Source organism: Schistocerca gregaria, chromosome 9 (assembly GCF_023897955.1).
Source record: "Schistocerca gregaria isolate iqSchGreg1 chromosome 9, iqSchGreg1.2, whole genome shotgun sequence".
In the NCBI taxonomy this organism is placed as follows: domain Eukaryota; kingdom Metazoa; phylum Arthropoda; class Insecta; order Orthoptera; family Acrididae; genus Schistocerca; species Schistocerca gregaria.
The window spans coordinates 167,053,815-167,081,189 of record NC_064928.1 but is presented as its reverse complement, the minus strand read 5'-3'; the positions used below and the strand labels follow the sequence as shown (position 1 = coordinate 167,081,189).

At 42.7% G+C, this 27,375-nt stretch overlaps 1 protein-coding gene across 1 annotated transcript; it reads right to left on the bottom strand.

The window, feature by feature from the left end:
* Positions 1 to 166: 166 nt before the first annotated feature.
* On the bottom strand, positions 167 to 25,471 carry LOC126292144 (serine/threonine-protein phosphatase 6 regulatory ankyrin repeat subunit B-like). The gene is made up of 2 exons (XM_049985983.1): positions 25,387 to 25,471; positions 167 to 3,030 (listed from the first exon to the last, which is right to left on the bottom strand). Exon 2 carries the CDS (start codon positions 2,999 to 3,001, stop codon positions 2,003 to 2,005), a length of 999 nt encoding a protein of 332 aa, XP_049841940.1. The 5' UTR covers positions 3,002 to 3,030; positions 25,387 to 25,471; the 3' UTR covers positions 167 to 2,002.
* Between the last annotated feature and the right edge of the window lie 1,904 nt (positions 25,472 to 27,375).

The following is a 27,375-nucleotide window of genomic DNA, read 5'->3' as shown; positions in this document are numbered from 1 at the left end:
TTGGAGGACTATGATTGAGAATGTCCTACGTATCCCAAGGACGCCGTCTTGTAAGTTTTGGAGACAGGAGCCATTAACAGTTCTGAGGCAGCTGACAGGATAATTTTATGGTATGGTGAAGGAAACTGTTGATTGTTCAAGAAGATGGGAAACATGAGATGGTAGAGAGACTTGAATTTTTTTGTTTATTAACACTTCATTTCGTTTACAAAGTATTTTTCACATAAAAACTTCAAGACAAAATAAAAAGCTATTCCTAGTGCAATGAAACAAAAAGCAATTACAAGTAATAAACTAAAGAGAAGCATATTTCAAAGTAGAAAAATAAATTCAAAACAGTTGTCTTCTTAATAGAAAGTAATAATCGTCCTTCTTAAATAAGTAGCTCTCGCAACCGATTGGAAATTCTTCTTATACAAATTAAATAAAATTTTAATAAGAATGAAAAAAATATACCAATAAAATTCTGGGAACTGAAAGTTATCGTGGATAATATGGTCCTACACAGCGTTTATGCTTCTTAACTGCGAGTCTATGTACTGCTATGATTCTTACAATACATCATTCCATTTCTTCCTTGCGAAATGCTATGTTTAGCATGGTTAGAGACAGAATATCGCAGTTGCTGGATGTGTTCAGTGGTGGTGAAAATGTGGAGAAGGGTAGATAGTATCAATAAAATAAGTGTAAATATGAATGGTGAGCAGCCATTTGAACAACACAGAGGTCAGGTATTGCAAAGTTCTGTCTGTAGTACACGAGAGGGGTTGCTTAGAAAATAGAAAGGCTTTGTGACAAACTGCTTAACGTAGTGAACGTGAACTGAATAGGGTTTTTGAAAACCTCCCAGCAATTTGGTAGATTCGTATTTGTGGCGAAAAGTTGAGTGTATTTTGCTAACAGGACAATGAATCCATCTGAGTGCAAAAACCGTCATTTTGTAGTCTAGGAACTGATAATGTCTAGTTGAGACTTTCTGTACATTTCACCGACAAAATGAGAAACCCACAGGCCACCAATGGTGAAGTAATCACAATGTCTGTGAAAATGTAGCAGATTGACAGTCATTGTTCCACGACGTTTTGAGTGGTGAGCGACGCCAGCTACCCCAGGATATAAACTACGAGAGGTAGAGAGAGCCAAACAGCATAGGATTATGTGGAAGTTTAATGAAGTCTTCGGTTGTGTCTCAAGTGAAGACGTTACTCATGAATGAATAAAGGATGGGAAAGAATATGTTCATTACAACCAGATTTACTTCATGTTTTATAATGTTAAACCTGTCATTAGGCTAAAGTTTTTAATTACTTAATTGACTTAGGTGTTTTTTGTTTATCTGTGATTGAATATGCGTTCGTGACTGTGCTCAGCTTGGAAAATAAAATGTAGGCACAGTCTCTCTACAGGAACATGGCTTTATCATCAGAAATATTAACACACTAGAATTTTCATACATGAGATAAAATTACAAATGTTCATCCACGTCCAGTTTATGAAAGGTAATAAACATAAAGACACATCAAGGCAATAAAAATTTCATTGTCCTGTTCCTGCTCACCATGTTTTTCAAATGTGGCCCATCAACACCTATTCTTCAGCTTGTTTTCCACATTTATGTGTTTTTATTTATTTTTTACCTTAAGTACATTGATATAAGAGCGACGATGTTTTGTGGATGGACGTTTATAAATGTGTTCATTGCAATGAAGGGTTTTGCGTGTAGATCTTTTCGAAAGCCAAGGAACATTCTTCTGCAAAGTGATAATCATGTCTAGCTGGGCATACATTTTATTTTTCAGCTGAAGCTTGTTTTTCAAAACCATGGTGCAACAGTGTGAGATGTGCTATTGAAAATCGTATGACCTTGCCCTGTCAGCACTGGAGAATCAATTCATCTTTGCATTGACAGGGAGACTTACACTGGATTTTCTTAGGCTATGGAAAACTGAATAGATCGTCTCTGTGGTCTCACTGTCATTATGTTATCCCTGTTAAAAGCATGTTAATTGTGGTCCATAGCGTAGATTCCAGCGTTTCCTTGTGCATGCATCAACATCGAAATGAGGACTTCATCACGATTGGCAGTTGCCAAGTCCAAAGGTGTACTAAGCCACATATCCCACAATGTAGCATCAGCACCCATGCACAGGAGGTTCAAGACGGCCATATCTTTCCCATTTATTACTGCCACATGCAGAGGCGTCATCTGCCAACCATCCCTCGCGTTAACATTGGCCCCGGATCGGACCAGCCAGGGGATGCTCTGCCCAGAGCCTTTCTCCGCTGCCAGGTGAAGAGGAGTTCGCTGCCAGTTGTCGACGGCGCCGAGGTCAGCCCTCGCCGACAGCAGGCATTTCCCACACTCCACGTGGCCATTCTTGGCTGCCAGGTGGAGTGGAGTCCGCTGCCAGCTGTCGCGAGGGCTATGATTGGCACCCATGTAGAGGAGGCACCTGACCGTCTGCTCGTGGCCCTGCTTGGCTGCCAGGTGCAGCGCTGTCCTCCCCCAGCTGTCTGCAGCACCAGAGTCTGCCCCGCAGTGCAGGAGCCACCACACGGTGGGTTCGCGCCCGTCCTTCGCCGCCATGTGCAGAGCCGTCCTCCCCCAGTTGTCAGCGACCTCGGCGTCGGCCCCTGCCTTTAGCAGGTGCCTGACACACTTGTCATGGCCGTTCATGGCTGCCAGGTGGAGAGGAGAGCGCTGCCATGAGTCGACCGCATTGATGGCTGCCCCGGCCCTGATCAGGAACCTGAGAGCACGCTTGTGGCCCTCCCTGGCCGCCAGGTGCAGTGGCGCCCTCCCCCAGGTGTTGCAGAGACTGGGATCTGCGCCAGCTCTCAGTAACAGCACGACGGCCTCCTCGTGGCCTCTCTCCGCAGCCTTGTGGAGTGCTGTCTGCCTGTGCTGGTCTTCGTGGTCCACATCAACCCCCGAATCTAGCAGGCCCTGCAGTCCTCTCACGTCCCCAGACTCTGCTGCCTTGTGGAGACTCAAACCCATGATGTTGTTGTCAGCTGTCAGGCTAGTCCCTGAAGAAAACAGAATAAATACTGGCATTGTAATTATGTGTAAAGAAACTGTACAGGGAGCTATAGAGAGTAAGTAAGATTGTGAAGAGTACTAGTCTTTAGTATCCTATCAACAATGAAGTCATTAGAGATGGGGGAAAAGCTCAGATTAAGGAATGATCAAGAAGGAACCATACTTTTGCCTTAAGCGATTTAGGAAACCATGGAAAACGTAATTAGTATGGCTGGACGTCAATCGTCGGCTGAAATACAAGTCCAGTGTTGGAAAAAGTGAAAGCTGTAGCGGAAGACAGAAACTGGAGGTGGAAAACGCAATCATAATAGATGGACGTGAATCGTCCATCAAATATGAGTCTAGTACCAAGTAAAATCTGTGGCATAAGACAGAGTTTGGAATGCATTGAACAAATAATTGAGAATGTAAGGTGCAAGTGCTATTCTGAGTTGAAGAGTGGGCACAAAAGACAAAATCATAATGGACCAAACTGAACTAGCCAAAATAGTGATGACTATAAAAAGAGGTTATCTGCAGTTACAAGGAAATAAATGGGAGCCAACAATTGAAAGCAAACTGAGTGAGGGTCATACCCTCATTGCTGATGTTGCTGAACCCATTAGGAGGCAAGAGAACGTTCTCATTAGGAGGAACAAAACTGATCTTCTGCTATTCAGAGAATTAATTGGGTAGGTAGGTTACTGAATATAAAAAGAGATCAATAACTTGAAGTTAGATATTGTGGTAGAGGTGAGGTGTGGTGTTAGGAGGGACAGGACTTCTGGTCAGGTCAGTACATGGTTATCAATATGAATAAAATTTGTATAATGAAGGAGTAGGTGTAACACTGAATAAGAAAACCAGAATGCAGATAAGCTAGTAAAACACCATGGCGAACACATTATCATAGCGCTTACAAATACAAAACTAACACCCCACCATAATAGTAAAAGTTTATATGCTTGATGAAAAATTTGAACAACTGCATAATGATATAAAAGAAATTATTCAAACAGTTCAGGAAGATGAAAATGTACTTTTGGTAGAAAGGAGGAAAAATAGTAGGGGAATTTTCATGGGTGGGGAGAATAAAATTGAAAGCCATGTAGTAGGACGCAACATAAACATTGATAACACTTAGTTTAAGTATCATAGAAGAAGGTTCTGTACATGGAGGAGATCTGGAGCCACCAGAAGGTTTGAAATAGGTTACATAACGATAAAACGGAAATTTATAAGTCAGATTTTGAACTCAGACATTTGCAGGTGCAGTTGTTGGCCAGAATTTATTGTTAATGAATCGCAATTACAACTGAACACATTACAGAAAGAAAGAAAGTTCTGGAGATGGATACTGGATAAATGAAAGAACCAGAGTCTACTAACAGTTTCAGAAGTAGCATAAGGCAACGTTGGACCGAATGAGAAAAAGGAATACAATATAAGACGAATGGATAGCTCTGAGAGATTAAAAGGGAAGGCAGCATTGCATTACACAAGAAAACAGCAACATTTAGTAGAAATTCTTGGATAACAACAGCAGGTATTGCATTTAAATGACGAAAAGAGACAGTATGGAAATGTCACAAATAAAGAAGGAAAAGTGAATACAGATATCTAAAAAATTAAATTGACAGGAAGTGCAATATATCAATGAAATTATAGCTAGAGGACAAATGCAATTCAGATGGCAAGCCAGTACTAAGCACAGGAGAGAAAGTTGAAAGGTGGAAAGAGGGTCTATACACAGGAGACAAACATGAGGACAATGTAATAGAAAGAGGAGAGGAAATATGTGAAGATGAGAAGAGAGATAGGACATTGCGACAAGAATTTGACACAGCACTGAAAGACCTAAGCTGAAATAAGACTGCTGGAGTAGACGACATTCTCTCAGAATTATTGAGATCCTTGTGAGAGCCATGCACGAAAAAATTAATCTACACATTCGGCAAGATATACGAGATACTAATCGTGTGTGGTCGGTATTTATGAGACTTAGTCTCACCTTTATCTATGATAATAAAGTAGGCCAAAGCAAAGAATTAAAATTTGTACTGGCACCAGGACACAAACCTGGGACACATGCTTACTAAGCAGGTATGCTATTCACTATGCCATACTGGTACTACAGACAGCAGAGATGCATGTCTCCCTCAAAGATATAAATATCCCTTCTAAACTGTCCAATACTGGAGCAGCACTTCAGCAATTAGCGAATTGGGGTTCATCCTGCCAGTACCCCCTTTCACTTATTTCTCAGGTGCTATTCCATTATTGGAGAGCATTGGCAATACCGATGCGAGTATAGAAGGGTAACAGCAATAGGCTGAGGTATGAGTTGAAATTTTTATCAGTGAGGGAGACGTACTGGGGCAGTATGTGCAGTGTGGTGTCTGTAGTGCCAATGTTGCATAATAGATAACGCATCTACTCAGTAAACAAGAGACCTGGCTTCAAATCCTGGTGCAGGTACAAATTTTAATTCATAGCTTTGGCTTGCATCATTATCATAAATGAGACAGGTGAAATATCTCCAGGCTTCGGACAGCATGTAATAATTGTAGTTCCAAAGAAGGCAGGTGCTCACCAGGTTGCAAAATACTGACATGAATTATTTACAGAAAGATGGAAAAACTTGTAGAATCCGCTCTTAGTGAAGATCAAATTTTATTCTGGGGAGATGCAAAAACCTATAGGGCAATACTGACTTAACGACGTAAAGATAGCCTGAAGAAAGGCAAGTTCACGTTTATTGCGTTACTGGATTTAGATAAAAATTTTCGATAAAACTGATTGGAATACACTGTTTGAAATGATGAAGATAGCAAGGAAAAAATACAGGGAGTGAAAGGTTATCTATAACTTGCAGAGAAACCGCACTGCAATATCGTAAGAGCTGAAGTACATGGAAAGGAAGCAGTGGTTAAGACGGGAGCAATACAGGATTCATCCTATCCTATAAATAACTCAGTCTGTATGTTGAGCAAGAAATGAAGGAAACCAAGGAGAAAGTTAGGTAAGTAATTAAAGATCTGGGAGAAGTAATAAAAACTTAAGGCTTATTGATGTTATTGAGAATCTGTAATCAGAGATGCCAAAGTGCCTGCAACATGAGTTGAAGGGAATGGATACTTTGTTTGAAACATGTTCGAAGATGAAAATCACCCAAAAAAAGACGGAGGTAATAAAGAGTAAAAAATTAAGGTAGATGATACTGAGGAAATTGGGTTAAAGGTAATACACTGAATGAAATAAACGAGTTTTGCTGTTCAGGTAACAAGACAACCGACAAAAGTCAAAGTATAGAGGATATAAACTACAGACTGGCAGTAGCGAGAAAAGAGTTTGCGGAAAAGAGAAATATTCTAGCATCTTATGTACATTTGAGCACTCGAAAGTTCTTCCTGACGGCATTTATCTGGAATGTCTCGTTATCCTGAAGTGCAGTGTTGACGATAAGCATTCCAGACAAGGAAAGAACAGAAGCTTCGATAAGAGCCGAAGTGATAAGGAATACCACTCAACCCATGATAAGATGATTGCAGCACTGCATTGATATCAGTGGTCATCACTTCGAACACCTTCTGTAAATGGAAGTTCATGCTACCTTTTTGACCCTCGCTGACCTTCAAAGACCTTACTGTTACTCGTCATTGGATTAGTTTCAATAGCCGCTATCAGAAAATAAGAACCATTTAAAAAAGCAAATTTGACTTTCATATCTCTGACGCGACCTCACCTAGAAACAGAAAACCAACGTCATATTGTGGCCCCCGTTGTCCCATGCAAAATTTGTCCCACAAACTTTGTAGCTACTACCATACTTTCGAAGTTGTTCTCGGTAGCAATAGTTAGTGACTCACTCTCTATATTACAATATGTTAATAATTTTTACTTTTGGACCATATAATTACAACGAATGAAACAGTTTTTGTACCATATGCGTTGCGCCTTTATTCTTTGCGAGACATCTCCAGTGACCTGGAATACGTACATATCATTATTTATACTATTTAGTTTACGTTTCGGATGTTGTATGTACAGGTTATCAACAGTTCTAGCAGTTTGCTTTTCTATAATGAGGACTTTAAGTTGTGCTTGCATGTTTCGAGCATCTTTTCCTAAACATTATGTTTTAATTCCCTTGCTTGCGCTGTTCTTCTCCTTATAATTACCATTCGAAATTTGTTTTCAGACTTCACAATACTAGGAACTGAACATTCGTTTTGATGTTAAGTTTCGGTTGGTCTTGCCCACTGTCAAATGTTATTGACAACGATCGAATGTTACTGCCAACTATTGAATGTGTTTTCTTGATATCTGTGATCTATTTTTGTATGTGTCTGAATGAATCGGTTTTTATTTTGGTATGATTAGATGACGGTCGGTCTCTCTGTCTCTCTCTGTCTTTCTCTCTCTCGGGTGATTTTTTCACCGTGTACAAACTCTAGGGATTGGTCGATAAGAGGATGCGAAACAAAAAAGGGAATGCATGGTTTCCATGATAGAGACCATTTATTCAATTATACTTTGTTATAGAGAATGTGGTCTAATACGCCCTATACTATGCAGCCACTGTTACAGCATGCATAGTTACATCCTAGAAGATGGTACTGTTTCCTCATCCTTCATGCTCTAGCGTCCTCTATTGCCATAGTAATTGGTAATGTTGTGTTAGATTCACTTCTCTTGCTGACTCACCTTATAGTAGATGTGATACAGCACTGTACACAATGGTGTCGTATTCGAAACGAGTGCTCGCCAACACGGTGTTTACTTACAGAAAGGCAAATGGCAACGGGCGCCGATAACAACCACAGCATTCAATGTTTGCAGAAGTGTTTCGCCAGTTTTTAAGAAAACAGGAAATCATGAAGGACGCACATGCACAGGCACATGAAAACCATGTTCAACACATACTGCAACTGTGGCTGCATGGTACAGCGTGTATTATGCCACAGTGTCTATAACAATGTATGAGGGAATAAATGGTCTCTAGCCTGGAAACCATGCATTTCCGGACAGAAGTTCATTTGATCTTCATTTTTCCATATCCTCTCATTGATCAATCCCTAGAGCGCAAAAAAATCACCTTGTGCGTTTGTATGTGTGTATGTATGTATGTGGGTGTAGAATTTGTACACAATGCAAAAAATCACTGTGTGTGTGTGTGTGTGTGTGTGTGAGAGAGAGAGAGAGAGAGACAGAGAGAGAGAGAGAGAGAGAGAGAGAGAGAGAGAGAGTATGTATCTGTTTTAATTTGGCTCTATGTACAAGTGGAATAATTTTTACCTTATTTCATTTATTAAGTTTAGAAGAGAATCTGTATTGACATGTGTCTTATCATTTATGATAAGTTTGTTCTCAACAATGGCTTTCTTGGTTTTGACAGCTTTTCTGCATTTGTATAAGGCGTTTGTTATGGTTGTTTACGCTATTATTTTTACATCTTGTACCATGTTCGTAGGATGGTGGTTACGAGGTTTTAAGTGCTCTGCAAACGTGGAATGGTTTTTTTTCGTACTTCAAACACATGATGTGTTCTTTGTACATCATCCTGATCCCTAAAAATTCTCACTGTTGATTGTTAGTTGGCTTTATTGGAGAGTTTCCCAGACTTTATATGCTATTTAGAAGTCCTGTTTCTTTAGTATATATGTAACTCTGTGTGTTAATTATGTGTGTTTGTCTTAGTGTACCATCTGCTTCTTTTCTGTGTCGTGCCGTCATCGCGTTCGTGTATTGCGTGTGTTTGTACGTTTGTGGCTTGTTAATTTTCTTGCATTCTCGAAATGTTGGATATGTTGTGTTGTTTTGTATTTGTGTTTTTATTTTTTGATGTGTGATACGCCCATTGTTCCTAGCTATTTGTATGACTTTACTCATTCATTTTTCATTGTTTCTCCTGTCGAACAGAATCCTGTTTATTCTACATACGTCAAAAAATGTTTTACATCATCCCAGTTTCCAGAAATCCTGAAGATAGACGTTGACTGATAATATTGTATTACAGACACAGTCCCCTTGACTGTTCAAAGATGTAACTAAATCCGTTCAAAGATGTAAATAACCATGCACGAGCAGCACCTATTAGACGGAGGGGGTCCGACAGCCGATCAGTTCCAGTCATTCCACCAGGAAGGAGGTACACGGTTCGTGTTGTCTGTAGTTCAGCCATGCATAGACGGTCAATACCGCAATTCGATCGCGTCCGGATTGTTATTTTGTGCCAGGAATGGCTCTCAACAAGGGAAGTGTCCAGGCGTCTGGGAGTGAACCAAAGCGCTGTTGTTCGGACATGAGGAGATACAGAGAGACAGGAACTGTAGATGACGTGCCTCGTTCAGTCCGCCCGAGGGCTACTACAGCAGTGGATGACCGCTACCTACGGATTATGGTTCGGAGGAACTCTGATGGCAACGACACCATCTTGATAATGCTTTTCGAGCAGCCACAGGACGTCATGTAACGACTCAAGCTGTGCGCAATAACCTGCATGATGCGCAGCTTCACTGCCGACGTTCATGGCGAGGTCGATCTCTGCAACCACGACACCATGCAGCGTGGTACAGTTGGGCCCAACGACATACCGAATGGACCGCTCAGAATTAGCATCACGTTCTCTTCACCGATGAGTATCGCATATACTTTCTACCACACAACCGTTGGAGACGTTTTTGGGGGCAAGCCGGTCAGGTTGAACGCCTTAGACACACTGTCCAGCGAGTGCATGAAAGTGGAGGTTCCCAGCTGTTTTAAGGTGGAATTATGTAGGGGACAACGTACGCCGCTGGTGGTCATGGAAGGCGCCGTAAGGGCTGTAAGATACGTGAATGCCGTCCTCCGACCGATAGTGCAATCATATCGGCAGCATGTTGGCGAGGCATTCGTCTTCATGGACGACAATTCACGCCCCTATCGTGCATATCTTGTGAATTACTTCCTTCAGGATAACGGCATCGCTCGCTGGCCAGCATGATCTATAGACATAAATCCTATCTAACTTGCCTGGGATGGATTGAAAAGGGCTGTTTATGGACGACGTGGCCACCAACCGCTCTGAGGTATCTACGCCGAATTGCCGTTGAGGAGTGGGATAATCTGGACCAACAGTGCCTTGATGAACTTGTGGATAGTATGCCACGACGAATACAGGCATGCAATAATGCAAGAGGACGTGCTACTGGGTATTAGAGGTACCGACACCGGTCTGGACCACCACCTCAGAAGGTCTCGCTGTGTTGTGCTGGTGCAACATGCACTGTGTGGTTTCCATGAGTCAAAAGGGCGGTTTAGCTCTATTCCAATTTTCTGTACAGGTTCCGGAACTCTCGGAAATGATGTGATGCAAAACCTTTTCTGATGTGTGTATATAACTTGTGTCTGAGGATGACAGGAGTACCAAATTTAAAGGTATTACTTATTCATACAGGATTTCCACTGTGTGGTATTTAATGCAATAATATGTCGTATATTTTAATCCTCTTGTACCTCATGCATCGCTATTCCCAAGTTACAAACATGGAAAGCAAAAGAGTTCATTGTAAACATCACTCTCACATATCCAACTCTCTTCATCCCTTCCGTACTAATTTTCCTTGTATACTCGCGTTTTTTACTATCGTCTATGGCGTTCTGATTTACAAGGTAATAGTCCTACCGAGATTCAATATAATATGCATATAAATGAAACTATTTAAATATATTTAAATGATATAATTGTTTACAACTGTGAGGAATAAAATAAAATAAAAGAAGAAATGAGCTAGCAGCATGAATCGCACGCGAGTCAACGAATTTTCAGTTTGCGTGCTTGACTACCCTACAGCACCTATGCGTCGAGTACTGTTATAAAAGCCCCAAATACTTACTCATAAACACGTAGAGAGCACTTTAACTGTTCCTATGACCTACTCAAGTGAAATATTATGGGAATTTTGAAGGTGCATCTATCTGTTTCCACCCATTGTCTAAGCCAAATCAGTGAGCCCCATCCCATTCTCGCTCCTTGTAAGATTTATATTTGAATTAAGTCTGTCCAAATCTTTTAACTCCCTCATTCCGCTCCAAAGGTCTATTGGAAAAGGACCTCTTTAGCAAACCTTCTACAGAGTCTGCACAATAGTTTATCCGCACATTCAAACAAAAATACTGGCCTGGTGCTGTGAGCAACGTAGCACCCTAAGTGATGACACCAATGACGTCACATCGGAGCATGCGCAGTGGGAAACAGGGACAGCTGCAACCCTTCTCTGGGTTCATCGTTGTGCAGCTGACCATTTCGGCCGTCGTGACAGGTTTCTAGATATCGCGGAGGGATCGCTACAAGCATGTTTTAGTCCGTTTTATTAGCATACCAGCATACATTCGAAGCAAAATGGCGTGAATTTCCGGCGTTTCCCGCCTCGCATTTGAAGAAAAATAGCATAATTGTAGTGCGATATTTACAGTGTACCGTAGCACGTTAGCACATGATCACCGTTCATCGCATCTAGCGGCAATATGCGAGACGTGTGAGGAAAATAATGAGGCTGTCTTTTTATCTACCAAAGTACTTAATTTTTTCGAACAACTACATTGTCCCCTTCAAAGTGATTCCTTTTGGCAGCTGTAAAGTCGTTGTTCCATGTCTTGGTTGCGACGCTGACAGGCTTCATCTGGGAGAGCCATTACATGTCAGTCACATTCTTTGAATTTTTCCCAGAGTCCCAAATTGACGTCCTCTTAAGACATTTTTGAATTTCGGGGAAACAAAAAAAGTCAAAAGCACTCAGATTAGGTTAATGGGTGGGGAGAGGGGCTGTGAGACAACAGGAATCCCTTCTGAGGTCGAAAATTACCTGATGTAAGCGGTCGTGCGGCAGGGGGCTTTGTCGTGATGCAACATCCACCTCTCTGTAATGTCTGGTCTCAATCGATTCACCCTTTTCTCGAGCGTTTCCAGGTCATCTTTGTGAAACACTTGGTTGACAGTTTGTCCTGGGGGAACAAATGCTCTATGCACGATATGCCTACTACCAGAAAAGAAATCTTGCTACCTGAGCGAGTATTCTCGGCCTTCCAAAAATGATTGTGCCAGCGAAAAACTCATGCTCTTGATAAGGCCTGTTTCAGCTTTTCAAGAATAACACAAAACTTGAGTGCATAACTGTTCTGTCTGGCGTCACTGACTCAATCGTAATATATATATATATATATATGGGGTGATCCACTGATCGTGACCGGGCCAAATATCTCACGATATAAGCGTCAAACGAAAAACCTACAAAGAACGAAACTTGTCTAGCTTGAAGAGGGAAACCAGATGGTCCGCTAGATGGCGCTGCCATAGGTCAAACGGATATCAACTGCGTTTTTTAAAACAGGAACCCCCATTTATTACCTATTCATGTAGTACGTAAAGAAATATAAAAGTTATAGTCGGACAAATTTTTTCGGTTTTTGATAGATGGCGCTGTAATAGTCAGAAACATATGGCTCACAATTTTAGACGGACAGTTGGTAACGGGTAGGTTTTTTTAAATTAAAATACAGAACGTAGTTACGTTTGGACATTTTATTTCGGTTGTTCCAATGTGATACGTGTACCTTAGTGGACTTATCATATCTGAGAACGCATGCTGTTACAACGTGATTACCTCTAAATTCCCACATTAACGCAATAAATGCTCAAAACAATGTCCGTCAACCTCAATGCATTTGGCAATACGTGTAACGACATTCCTCTCAACAGCGAGTAGTTCGCCTTCCGTAATGTTCGCACATGCATTGACAATGCGCTGACGCATGTTGTCAGGTGTCTGTATCACGAAAGCAAATATCCTTCAACTTTCCGCACAGAAATGTAACGTCCACTGTTCAAAGCGCCGTCAATGCTAACACGAGGTGACCGAGACGTGTAACCAATGGAAACCCCATACCATCACGCCGGGTGATACGCCAGTGTGTCGACGACGAACACATGCTTCCAATGTCCGTTCACCGCGATGTCGCCAAACACGGATGCGACCATCATAATGCTGTAAACAGAACCTGGATTCATCCGAAAAAATGACATTTTACCATTCGTGCACCCAGGTTCGTCGTCGAGTACACCATCGCAGGCGCTCCTGTCTGTGATGCAGCGTCAAGGGTAACCGAGCTGATAGTCCATGCTGCTGCAAACGTCGTCGAACTATTCGTGCAAATGGTTGTTGTCATGCAAACGTCCCCATCTGTTGACTCAGGGATCGAGACGTGGCTGCACGATCCGTTACAGCCATGCAGATAAGATGATTGTCATTTCGACTGCTAGTGATACGAGGCCGTTGGGATCTAGCCCGGTGTTCCGAATTACTCTCCTGAACTCACCGATTCCATATTCTGCTAACAGTCATTAGATTTCGACCAACGCAATAAACCGCAATCGCGATAGGCTACAATCCGACCTTTATCAAAGTCGGAAACGTGATGGTACGCATTTCTCCTCGTCAGACGAGGCATCACAACAACGTTTCACCAGGCAACGCCGGTCACCTGCTGTTTGTGTATGAGAAATCGGTTGGAAACTTTCCTCATGTCAGCACGTTGTAGGTGTCGCCACCGGCGCCAACGTTGTGTGAATGCTCTGAGAAGCTAATCATTTGCATATCACAGCACCTTCTTCCTGTCCGTTAAAGTCCGCGCCTGTAGCACGTAGTCTTCGTGGTGCAGCAATTTTAATGGCCCATAATGCACATTAAATCTCATAAAATTTATAATTCCATTTGGTTACTAGTAGGTCATGCTTGTCCAATATATGTTCGAAATATTTTGCATTTACAAATGATATCATAATTAAGAAAATTTAGATTAGCAATGTTATCTTTCAGTATTTTATATGATGTTTATCCTATGTAAAACTGTTTTCTATTGTATTCGCCAGTTTTAGCATAAACTAAGCAAGGTTTTGAAGTTAGTTACTCATAAAAATGTTAAACCTTTGATTGTTAATTTAATAAATTTACACTGTTGTTTTGTTGACTTGATTGTTAACAAACATATAAATAGGAGGAGCACAAGATTCAAGAATGGACAGTTGGAAACAGTTTTGAGACGCAACCACTATGTAGCACGTCTGTGCAATAATGTGATTGTTGTAATACGGTATTGTGACTATGTAGCCTGTTGTGTGGAGTGGGCTCCTACCAAGAAGAAATGTTGCGGATTTTCATAAATAAACCACTATGAAAAAGACTTGGAACCTGGATTATTTCATGGGATTCACGTAACTTTATCCAGTTAGCAGATGAAATGGACCGAGGCAACAGCTACTTCAGCAGCAGCAGCAGGAAGCAGATTACTGCGAGTTACGATTCCGTAGAAATGTTGGAACACGTGCGGCAATACTGACCCTACGACTTATAAAAAACAGATTAAGGGAAGGCGAACCTGTGTTTCTCACATTTGTAGACTTAGAGAAAGCTTTTGACAATGTTGATTGGAATACTCTCTTCTAAATTCTAAAGGTGGTAGGGGTAAAATACAGGGAGCGAAAGGCTATTTACAATTTGTACAGAAACCAGATGGCAGTTATAAGGTCCGAGGGGCATGAAAGGGAAGCAGCGGTTGGTAAGGGAGTGAGACAGGGTTGTAGCCTACCCCCGATGTTATTCAATCTATATGTTGATCAAGCAGTAAAAGAAACAAAAACAAAAAAAACAAAAAAAATTCGGAGTAGGAATTAAAATCCATGGAGAAGAAATAATAACTTTGTGGTTCGCCGATGACATTGTAATTCTGTCAGAGACAGCAAAGGACCTGGAAGAGCAGCTGAACGGAATGGACAGTGTCTTGAAAGGAGGATATAAGATAAACATCAACAAAAGCAAAGCAATGATAATGGAATGTAGTCGAATTAAATCAGGTGATGCTACAGCAATTAGATTAGGAAATGAGACGATTAAAGTGGTTCAAATGGCTCTGAGCACTATGGGACTTAACTTCTGAGGTCATCAGTCCCTTAGAACTACTAAAGCCTAACTAACGTAAGCACATCACACACATGCATGCCCGAGGCAGGATTCGAACCGGCGACCGCAGCGATCGCGCGGTTCCAGACTGTAGCGCCTAGAACCGCTCGGCCACTCTGACCGGCACGCTTAAAGTAGTAAATGAGTTTTGCTATTTGGGGAGCAAAATAACTGATCATGGTCGAAGTGAAGAGGATATAAAATGTAGACTTGCAATGGCAAGGAAAGCGTTTCTGAAGAAGAGAAATTTGTTAACATCGAGTATAGATTTAAGTGCCAGGAACTCGTGTCTGAAAGTATTTGCATGGAGTGTAGCCATTTATGGAAGTGAAACGTGGACGATAAATAGTTTAGGCAAGAAGAGAATAGAAGCTTTCGAAATGAGGTGCTACAGAAGAATGCTGAAGATTAGATGAGTAGATCACATAACCAATGAGGAGGTATTGAATAGAATTGGGAAGAAGAGGAGGTTGTGGCACAACTTGACTGGAAGAAGGGATCGGTTGGTAGGACATGTTCTGAGGCATCAAGGGATCACAAAAGCGGAGGGCAGCGTGGAGGGTAAAAATTGTAGAGAGAGACCAAGAGATGAATACACTAAACAGATTCAAAAGGATGTAGGCTGCAGTAGGAACTGGGAGATGAAGAACCTTGCACAGGATAGAGTAGCATGGAGAGCTGCATCAAACCAGTCTCTGGACTGTAAACCACAACAACAACAATGAAGCAGAACTAAGATACGTATAAGAAATCAACTGAACTATATAAGTGTCACTGCAGAACTAATTACTAAAGTGTAATGTTTTGGAAACTGTTCTAGCAGTAAACATTTGCATTTGTCTCATAGTCATTCTTTGAGTGGTGGGGGCCAATGTGATCAGTAAGAAACACCTCCATGATCACAAGTTTCTTGATGTTTATGCAACACAAGAATAACAACAAATTTTTGAGATGTTTATCGTTTAAATCAAATAATCTCTTTGTGATGTTGAAAATTTTCGCCCCAGCAAAATTTCACTGTCTTCCCCACGTAACGTAGCAATAGCAGTTTCGTTGCAACTTTCGATCTCTACTTCACCTGAAGACCAGTCTACAAGAACACGTTGCACTAATTCCATCGGAGCCGCTACGAACAACTGTTGATAACGTCGTTCTACGGATGCAGCATCTCGTTGATGCCTCCGGTGCTCATATTGAACAAACTGCGTAAGCGGCTGTTAAAAATAAAATCAGCATTATGGCTTTCTCACTTGTTTGACCTTTTCTCCCCCACATCCCACTGCTAATCCGTCACGTACGGAAACGTTTCTAAACGTCTGCTTGCATTCACAGTGCTAAAGTTGCACCTTTTGGCCAAAATTTGAAATATTTTATTTTTCCAGCGTAAGTCTGTTCCGCGTTAACACATTACGATAACTGCGGCCCACACTTGATATTTGTGAGCTGGTATAATGGAAATATTGTCCGCCAGTCAATATGCAAATTGATCAGTTTCGCGGCATCTCGTGATATAAATTCTTTGTACACTGCTGTTACAATACTTTTTCACGGATAAGAACACACCACTAAAACCAGAGTTTTCTCATACAGACGGGAGTGAGTGATATCGTCATTAAATACACAGTCAACGCGAGTGTATCTAGGGTGACCAGATGCAATTGTTTAAAAAGGAGTACAAACAGCTTCGAAAAGGAGGACACATCAAACGGGTCAACTGCACAGGAGGATACCACCCGTCAGCTTTGGACAAGTCACGTGACTGCCGGTAATTGCCGGTAAAACTAATAGTTCATTGTTATTGATGGTCAGGTGGTGGTTAAATGAGCAATCTAAAAAAATTAAAAACATTGATTGTCGTGGCAGTGTGGCTTCTATTGTTTTGTTATGTCAACAACACGCAATTGTTTACAAAGCGAAAAACGTAAGACAATTCACCTCCCCTCATTCGACGCACCGCTGCAAACATCTACAGTACAAGCAGCACCTGACGACATGTAAACTGCACTTTAACCTTCCGAATCGAAATCAATTGAATGACTGTGAAAGAATGAAATAAAACCATGACAGTTAATGTGTCGAGTTATTTCTTACCTTTCCTGGCCAATGAGACGTACGAACCAGCTCCACATACACTCCTGTAAATTGAAATAAGAACACCGTGAATTCATTGTCCCAGGAAGGGGAAACTTTATTGACACATTCCTGGGGTCACATACATCACATGATCACACTGACAGAACCACAGGCACATAGACGCAGGCAACAGAGCATGCACAATGTCGGCACTAGTACAGTGTATATCCACCTTTCGCAGCAATACAGGCTGCTATTCTCCCATGGAGACGATTGTAGAGATGCTGCATGTAGTCCTGTGGAACGGCTTGCCATGCCATTTCCACCTGGCGCCTCAGTTGGACCAGCGTTCGTGCTCGACGTGCAGACCGCGTGAGACGACGCTTCATCCAGTCCCAAACATGCTCAATGGGGGACAGATCCGGAGATCTTGCTGGCCAGGGTAGTTGACTTACACCTTCTAGAGCACGTTGGGTGGCACGGGATACATACGGACGTGCATTGTCCTGTTGGAACAGCAAGTTCCCTTGCCGGTCTAGGAATGGTAGAACGATGGTTTCGATGACGGTTTGGATGTACCGTGCACTATTCCGTATCCCCTCGACGATCACCAGAGGTGTACGGCCAGTGTAGGACATCGCTCCCTACACCATGATACCGGGTGTTGGCGCTGTGTGCCTCGGTCGTATGCAGTCCTGATTGTGGCGCTCACCTGCACGGCGCCAAACACGCATACGACCATCATTGGCACCAAGGCAGAAGCGACTCTCATCGCTGAAGACGACACGTCTCCATTCGTCCCTCCATTCACGCCTGTCGCGACACCACTGGAGGCGGGCTGCACGATGTGGGGGCGTGAGCGGAAGACGGCGTAACGGTGTGCGGGACCGTAGCCCAGCTTCATGGAGACGGTTGCGAATGGTCCTCGCCGATATCCCAGGAGCAACAGTGTCCCTAATTTGCTGGGAAGTGGCGGTGCGGTCCCCTACGGCGCTGCGTAGGATCCTACGGTCTTGGCGTGCATCCGTGCGTCGCTGTGGTCCGGTCCCAGGTCGACGGGCACGTGCACCTTCCGCCGACCACTGGCGACAACATCGATGTACTGTGGAGACCTCACGCCCCACGTGTTGAGCAATTCGGCGGTACGTCCACCCAGCCTCCCGCATGCCCACTATACGCCCTCGCTCAAAGTCCGTCAACTGCACATACGGTTCACGTCCACGCTGTCGCGGCATGCTACCAGTGTTAAAGACTGCGATGGAGCTCCGTATGCCACGGCAAACTGGCTGACACTGACGGCGGCGGTGCACAAATGCTGCGCAGCTAGCGCCATTCGACGACCAACACCGCGATTCCTGGTGTGTCCGCTGTGCCGTGCGTGTGATCATTGCTTGTACAGCCCTCTCGCAGTGTCCGGAGCAAGTATGGTGGGTCTGACACACCGGTGTCAATGTGTTCTTTTTTCCATTTCCAGGAGTGTATCTTCCACTCCGCTTCAAAGCCATTTCTCCCTTTCTTAAAGCCGGATGTTTGCAGGAAAGGACATCAGAAAATGTACACTTCCGTTTAGGCAAAGCCAAATATTTTATGTAACTCTATCGGATAAAAATTACACTCGCAAATCACGTGCACTACAGGAAGCCAAGCCAATACAAAGCGAAGATACGAAACGAAGATTTTAAATAATGGATATTTGCATTCGCCTATAGGTCCTTCAACAATAACATCGACGATCCTCGTGTCACCTACTAACACCGCCTTCGTGCGTGCTTATCACGAAGGCTGTCCAATAGTTAAAGTATTTACGAAAAGAGCAATAGAACGGGACGAATTGTAAATTTAACTGTATTACGCTCAACTTTGCGAAAAAGCCGGACACTGTAAAAATCCACCCGGACACCGGACACAGAGCTAAAAAGGAGGACATGTCCGGATTAATCCGGACGTCTGGTCACCCTAAGTGTGTCGCACAAGGTAAGTGTAGCAGAGGTGGAAGGTCAACACAGTTACGTATACATCGCAAAAACTGCAAAATAACGGCACAGTTATACTAACGAGTTGCTCTGGCGTGCGTATAAATAGAGCACTGATTAAGCGCTCCGGCTAGCCAGCGAGCAAGTTGCGACCTGTAGCGGGAGCAGGCTGACGCAACAACGCGATATCGCGCCGATGCACCGATGACGTCATTATAACGGCTCTTTTATGAGCCTCCAGAAAAGACTACTGTATGACGTCGAACACGGCACGAAAAAATTGGGAAAATAAAAACCGAAACATTAACGAGACATGCACGCGAACAGATGGCGTACTTGCTTGTTATGGAAACTTACAGGCGCATTAAAAATATCAAAATTAGAGACTACAGTGCGAAAAGAGTTTATCATCAGGGACGTCGGTGTAAGAATGGAATGAACCATGTATAAGAAAGAATTTGAAAAACCTTCGAAAAGTTTTGTCTAAAAGTACGAAATAAAATAGATTGCTGAAACTTTCGACGCGCCATTCTGTGATGCTCGAAGTCATGCACTGCAGCTGAGATAGTCGTACATTAATGACGTAAAGAGAGCACTCAGCGAAATTCCACCAGGCAAATATCCTCCCGAGCGGTTCTAGGCGCTTCAGTTTGGAACCGCGAGCCCACTGCGGTCACAGGTTCGAACCCTGCCTCGGGCATGGATGTGAGTGATGTCCTTAGGCTGGTTAGGTTTAAGTAGTTGTAAGTTCTAGGGGACTGATGACCACAGCAGTTGAGTCCCATAGTGCTCAGAGCCATTTGAACCATCTGAACCATTTGAAATATCCTCTAGTACTCTTTAAAATTCAAACAAATAACTTGAAATTCTTAATTGAAACCTTATTTACTGTACACGATTTCGAGCATCATGCAAAGCCACGTCAGATGTTTCTATAATCTGTTTTACTTCTTTCCCTTAGACATATCATTTCACAAAGCGCTTGACTGTTTTTTGAACATATTTTATTTTCAAGCCTTTTTCAGAAAGCATGAAATATAATATGTTTAAATAGCGATCGGCATTCTGGTATCACTAACACCGTGCTGATCAAGAGAAAAAAAAGAAATGGCTCTGAGCACTATGGGACTTAACATCTTAGGTCGTCCGTCCCCTAGAACTTAGAACTACTTAAAACTAACTAACTTAAGGACATCACACCCATCCATGTCCGAGGCAGGATTTGAACCTGCGACCGTAGCAGCAGCGCGGTTCCGGACTGAAGGGCCTAGAACCACTCAGCCACAAAGCCGGCGTAAACACATGTTATGAATTGTTTTTCTGACATTTTCCACATCTTCAACAAGCTTTTCACTAACGGTCTACAGAACGAACACTATGTAACCCAGTTGACAATAGGTATGTGAACTAAGTGTCATTTTAAATCCAGTAGTCCCTAGTTCCAGCAGATACTGTTGATAAAACAGAAAAACTTTTACACTCGCTGATATGCAACTACAGCGCAACATTCTCGCACTTTGTTTTGTGCCGGAAAGAGTGGTGGATACAGGAAAACCTCAAGAAGGGGGCACTAGAGATATCTTGAGCTACCTTTACATTTACCATAATAAAAAATTGTCAAGTCACATGCAAAGTTTAAGGAAGTTTTATTTAAACTGATTACACACATATACAAGACACATATGCCAGACAGAATAACGTGTCGGGATCACTAGAATCGTCGCGTCTTTTCTCGTAGGTAAAGAAACTGCAAAAAGGTGGGAATTTAAGGAGATGTGACCTGGATAAACTGACTAAACCAGAGGTTGTACAGAGTTTCAGGGAGAGCATAAGGGAACAATTGACAAGAATGGGGAAAAAGAAATACAGTAGAAGAAGAATGGGTAGCTCTGAGGGATGAAGTAGTGAAGGCAGCAGAGGATCAAGTAGGCAAAAAGATGAGGGCTAGTAGAAATCCTTAGGTAACAGAAGAAATATTGAATTTAATTGATGAAAGGAGAAAATATAAAAACGCAGTAAATGAAGCAGGCAAAAAGGAATACAAACGTCTCAAAAATGAGATCGACAGGAAGTGCAAAATGGCTAAGCAGGGATGGCTAGAGGACAAATGTAAGGATGTAGAGGCTTATCTCACTAGGGGTAAGATAGATACTGTCTACAGGAAAATTAAAGAGACCTTTGGAGATAAGACAACCACTTGTATGAACATCAAGAGCTCAGATGGAAACCCAGTTCTAAGCAAAGAAGGGAAAGCAGAAGGGTGGAAGGGGTAAATAGAGGGTCCATACAAGGGCGATGTACTTTAGGACAATATTATGGAAATGGAAGAGGATGTAGATGAAGATGAAATGGGAGATACAATACTGCGTGAAGAGTTTGACAGAGCACTGAAAGACCTGAGTCGATACAAGGCCCCGGGAGTAGACAACATTCCATTAGAACTACTGACGGCCTGGGGAGACCCAATCCTGACAAAGCTCTACCATCTGGTAAGCAAGATGTATGAGACAGGCGAAATTCCCTCAGACTTCAAGAAGAATATAATAATTCCAATCCCAAAGAAAGCAGGTGCTGACTGATGTGAAAGTTACCGAACCATCAGTTTAATAAGTCACAGCTGTAAAATACTAACGCGAATTCTTTACAGACGAATGGAAAAACTGGTAGAAGTCGACCTCGCGCGAAGATCGGTTTGGATTCCGCAGAAATGTTGGTACCCGTGGTTCAATACTTACCCTACGACATCTTAGAAAATAGATTAAGGAAAAGAAAACCTACATTTCTAGCATTTGTGGTCTTATAGCTTTTGACAATGTTGACTGGAACACTCTGCTTCAAATTCTAAGGGTGGCAGGGGTAAAATACAGGGAGCTAAAGGCTATTTACAATTTGTACAGAAACCAGATGGCAGTTGTAAGAGTCGAGGGGCATGAAAGGGAAGCACCAGTTGGGAAGGAAGTGAGACAGGGTTGTAGCCTCTCCCCGATGTTATTCAATCTGTATATTGGGCAAGCAGTAAAGGAAACAAAAGAAAAATTCGGAGTAGGTATTAAAGTCCATGGAGAAGAAATAAGAACGTTGAGGTTTGCCGATGACATTGTAATTCTGTCAGAGACAGCAAAGGACTTGGAAGAGCAGTTGAACGAAATGGACATTGTCTTGAAAGGAGGATATAAAATGAACATTAACAAAAGCAAGACGAGGATAATGGAATGTAGTCGAATTAAGTCGCGTGATGCTGAGGGAATTAGATTAGGAAATGAGACACTTAAAGTAGTAAATGAGTTGTGCTATTTGGGGAGCAAAATAAACTGATGATGGACGAAGTAGAGAGGATATAAAATGTAGACTGACAATGGCAAGGAAAGCGTTTCTGAAGAAGAGAAATTTGTTAACATCGAGTATTGATTTAAGTGTCAGGAAGTCGTTTCTGAAAGAATTTGTATGGTGTGTAGCCATGTATGGAAGTGAAACATGGACGATAAATAGTTTGGACAAGAAGAGAATAGAAGCTTTTGAAATGTTGTGCTATAGAAGAATGCTGAAGATTAGATGGGTAGATCACATAACTAATGAGGAGGTATTGAATAGGATTGGGGAGAAGAGAAGTTTGTGGCACAACTTGACGAGAAGAAGCGATCGGTTGGTAGGACATGTTCTGAGGCATCAAGGGATCACCAATTTAGTATTGGAGGGCAGCGTGGAGGGTAAAAATCGTAGAGGGAGACCAAGAGATGAATCCACTAAGCATATTCAGAAGGATATAGGTTGCAGTCAGTACTGGGAGATGAAGAAGCTTGCACAGGATAGAGTAGCATGGAGAGCTGCATCAAACCAGTCTCAGGCGTGAAGACCACCACAACAACAACAACAACAACATTACCCCCTTCCGTTACAAGTACTTTTTATTGATACAAACAAAAGCGTACGTGCACTCTGATCACTACACAAACAATGCTTCAACTAAATGGATGAGACCACCACCAACAACAATGTGTTAGCTGTCTATGTGCCAGACAGAAACGTATAAAATATGATGACGCGGACGGTCATGCTGCATAGGGAAGTACAACTTCTTGATAACTCGATTCATTCGAGTCGACTGACGAAAGAAGCAAATAGCCTGCGGGCTGACTGGCGTGGGTGGAAATGCGGTGGGCAACGCGGAGGGGGGCAGGGGAGTGGGTCCCCCCCCCCCCTTATGCATCAGCCACTGGGCGGAAAGCATGAATTTTCAGTGTTTTAGAAATTACCTTTGTAATCATTTGAGGAATTAAACTAAACATTTACGATCTTCAAATTTAAACAAGTGTGTGTTTGTGTGCGTGAGGGAATGAAAAGGTCATGTTCCTATGGTGACACACTGTGACTGAAAATGTAATGCTACCTTCGCTCTCATTCTATCTACCGTCCTGAGTACGGCTAGCTTATTTTAAGTTATTAATCATCCAGGCATGGAATGGTAAAATCACATTATTAGTTATCGTATATAATGACCTACTATATTTTAAAGTACACTTTAAATTATTGCACAAACACTAGACAAACGATACTGTGGAGAGAACGTTCCCAATACCTAACATTTCGCACGCCAGCTGAAAACAAAAAAAAAAAAAAAAAAAAAACGCGATAGCAGTGCATAGCACTAGCAGCTGTGATAAAAGAACTATTCATGTCAGACAATGCGAACTATTTTCGTATGTCTGGAATGCTTACAAACCATCACAGTGAGTTTAACAGTCTGCGAACTCAAATGAGTAGCGTTCCATCCCCGCTGGCCCCAGGGCTTGTCCTGTAACTTGCCGTTTCTGTCATGTCTAGCAATGATTTTGTAACGTGAAAAATGGGAGGTTGCAATGTGATTCTGAGTCTATTTTAAACTGTAAGTCATCCTTCAGCTAGCGGGGTAAGTAGTCGTGGAACGTATATTTGTATACACGGCATTCAAGATGGTCAGTATTCTGAGATGTGTCAGGAAGGAGCATTCAGAGGGAAAAAGTCTAGTAAACATGGACTCTAAAACACCATTAGCATATAGCGTTACAGGAAAATGAAAGGAATTTTCCTTTGTTTTTTTATTGAAATTATTAATGTCGTCATGCGAGCGTCAAGTACACACGAAGTGAAATAATAATTAATGTGTAAGATATTTGTCGTCTGCGGAAGACCAGTGATCATTGTAAACATTGTACTAGTACCACTGTAAGGAGAAAGAAGAAGACAAAGATCTTCATGCATTGCGGATTGCCGGCCGGGGTGGCCGTACAGTTCTAGGAACTACAGTCTGGAGGAACTACAGTCTGGAACCGCGCGACCGCTACGGTCGCAGGTTCGAATCCTGCCTCGGGCATCGGTGTGTGTGATGTCCTTAGTTTAGTTAGGTTTAAGTAGTTCTAAGTTCTAAGGGACTGATGGCCTCAAAAGTTAAGTCCCATAGTGCTCAGAGCCATTTGAACCATTTTTTTGCATTACGGATTGTATGAAGACGAGTCAGTGGCGAAATCGGCCATTGCTGTATTGTCTCGCTATTAGGGTTGTAGGCGAGTTGTAACAAAGAGAAAAGTTCATAACATTGAACCAAAGATGAAATATTTAAATACAGAAGCTTTTCGTATGGTATAGGAATTAACTTCAGTTGCCAAGTTCAGATATATTATTTTTCAGCCATTAATTACAATAGAACATGCAACCACTTGCTTCGAAGTCCGATCGTCTTTTTTTAAGATCCACAGAGTTAACGCAATATTATGCGGTCAGAGAATTAAACCAAACGAACTGATTCCAGGTACACTGTGGGTCGCTGCTATTTTGAAAATAATAGTAAAGTAAGCCTTGAGATTTTCTGTAATTCTACGTTTTTATTAATGGCAAAATTTTATGCCTAAGTTAAAGATAAATTTTGCCTGTAGTTCTTGTGTTGGTCGTTACCGCAACACAAGTGAATAACACGAAATAACATTTTACCTGCCAATTGATAATTTAATTTATTAAATCACGAACGAAGAACGAAACTAAAACGTCAGTTTGTGCATGGCGACGGTAAATGCACTAGCTCGTTTTTCCCTGCTGTGAAGCACATATAATGAGGTAGAAAAACGGTTGAGACCTGTGTAAAGAAATCATCCTAGCATTTATGTTAAGCGGCTAAGCGAATCCGCTGTGAAGTTAACCTTGTATGGTAGTTCCAGGATTTGATAGTGGCACTCCCTCCCAATGTCCCGTGCTCTGTGTACATAAGTAACAACAGCACCGCTCTTTTCTCGGTTCCTCTCAACAAACCAACGGCCAGCTGACATTTACAAACACGAAACATAAGACCTACCTGCTTTACGACTGAATTAAGAACACGATCCGCGGAGGAGGAGTCAGACCTGTACACACTCGCCGACAGCTGGTCGCAGACTGATACATTTTCGCGCCACAGTTTGCCTCAAGGCCGATCGGATGTGACGTGAAGTCCCTTACGCAGTGTTGCCAACTGAGAAACCAGCTGTCGACACATTGCGAGTAATGAGGACGCCTATTGTGTGATGCAGTTGCAGGCCCTTACCTTCCTTTAGTATCACTGGAACACGCCTTATCTGCTGGATCTGCAGTAGATATGGGCAAACTCAAACACGTAACTGTTTCGAAACAAATGAAACAGCACAATGTAATGTTTCGATACGCTGTTTGGAAACAGTCCACATAAACACAAATGAGGTGCACGGGCGCTATTCATTTAGCAGAAAGGCGTCTTGGCAGTTTCGTATTTCCTGCAGCAAATGCGCTGCTTTCGTGTCGTGTGACTTTCATACTTTTCAATTGGCTGACGACAGCCATAGCTGAAGACAGAAGAACCACCACGAACGGAACTTGAAATGGGAGCAAACTGCAGGAACAACGGATTTGCTACTGGGATTCCCATATTCCGTTAGTATGGGTAATATACCCATCCTGCTAATTTCCACGTACACAAAGGGAATCATTGTGGATAATAGGCACAGTGACTACAGACTCACAAATAACGCCAAATAATTCGAATAAATACCAAAATACAACAGAAAAAGATTTTGTCTTGCAAGGTGTTTCGAACCGTTACTATAAATTCACCATGCTTCCCAGCCCTTCCCATTCACCATTACACTATCAGTGATATGCCAAAAGATTGCTTGCAATTATACCTACTTCAAATTTATGTATAGGTCTTATAACTTTTACTCTACGCCTTTTTTTAAAATTCAAAATGTAGTAGGCTTACTTGCGTTTCTTAATATGATTACTGTACACGAACAGAGAAGCGTATGTCATAAAAAGTGTAATTTAACTAAATGATTTTCACATATTGATTATTTTGAATGTGAATAATATGCGTTGTTTTATTGTTTGGTTAGTGTTTATAAAGTAGATGTTAGCGCATTTCGGAATATAACAGTCAGCTAGAAACGAAGCTTTATTTTCAGATACCTTTAGCTTCATGCTATTGCTGTGCTTCATGAAGTGGTATGTTGTGTTTCAGTACCCGTGCCGAGCCCGAATCTCGTCCGACGCAGAGCGGATTGAAACATCACTGTTTCGATACAATTAGTCCGTTCTAAGCACAGGGGGACTGAAACAGCCTTATTTTGAAACAACGATATACACTCCTGGAAATGGAAAAAAGAACACATTGACACCGGTGTGTCAGACCCACCATACTTGCTCCGGACACTGCGAGAGGGCTGTACAAGCAATGATCACACGCACGGCACAGCGGACACACCAGGAACCGCGTTGTTGGCCGTCGAATGGCGCTAGCTGCGCAGCATTTGTGCACCGCCGCCGTCAGTGTCAGCCAGTTTGCCGTGGCATACGGAGCTCCATCGCAGTCTTTAACACTGGTAGCATGCCGCGACAGCGTGGACGTGAACCGTATGTGCAGTTGACGGACTTTGAGCGAGGGCGTATAGTGGGCATGCGGGAGGCCGGGTGGACGTACCGCCCAATTGCTCAACACGTGGGGCGTGAGGTCTCCACAGTACATCGATGTTGTCGCCAGTGGTCGGCGGAAGGTGCACGTGCCCGTCGACCTGGGACCGGACCGCAGCGACGCACGGATGCACGCCAAGACCGTAGGATCCTACGCAGTGCCGTAGGGGACCGCACCGCCACTTCCCAGCAAATTAGGGACACTGTTGCTCCTGGGGTATCGGCGACGACCATTCGCAACCGTCTCCATGAAGCTGGGCTACGGTCCCGCACACCGTTAGGCCGTCTTCCGCTCACGCCCCAACATCGTGCAGCCCGCCTCCAGTGGTGTCGCGACAGGCGTGAATGGAGGGACAAATAGAGA

What these genes read in the sequence shown, in the direction of transcription:
- LOC126292144 (XM_049985983.1), bottom strand. Translation starts at nt 3,001, where the DNA reads ATGGGTTTGAGTCTCCACAAGGCAGCAGAGTCTGGGGACGTGAGAGGA.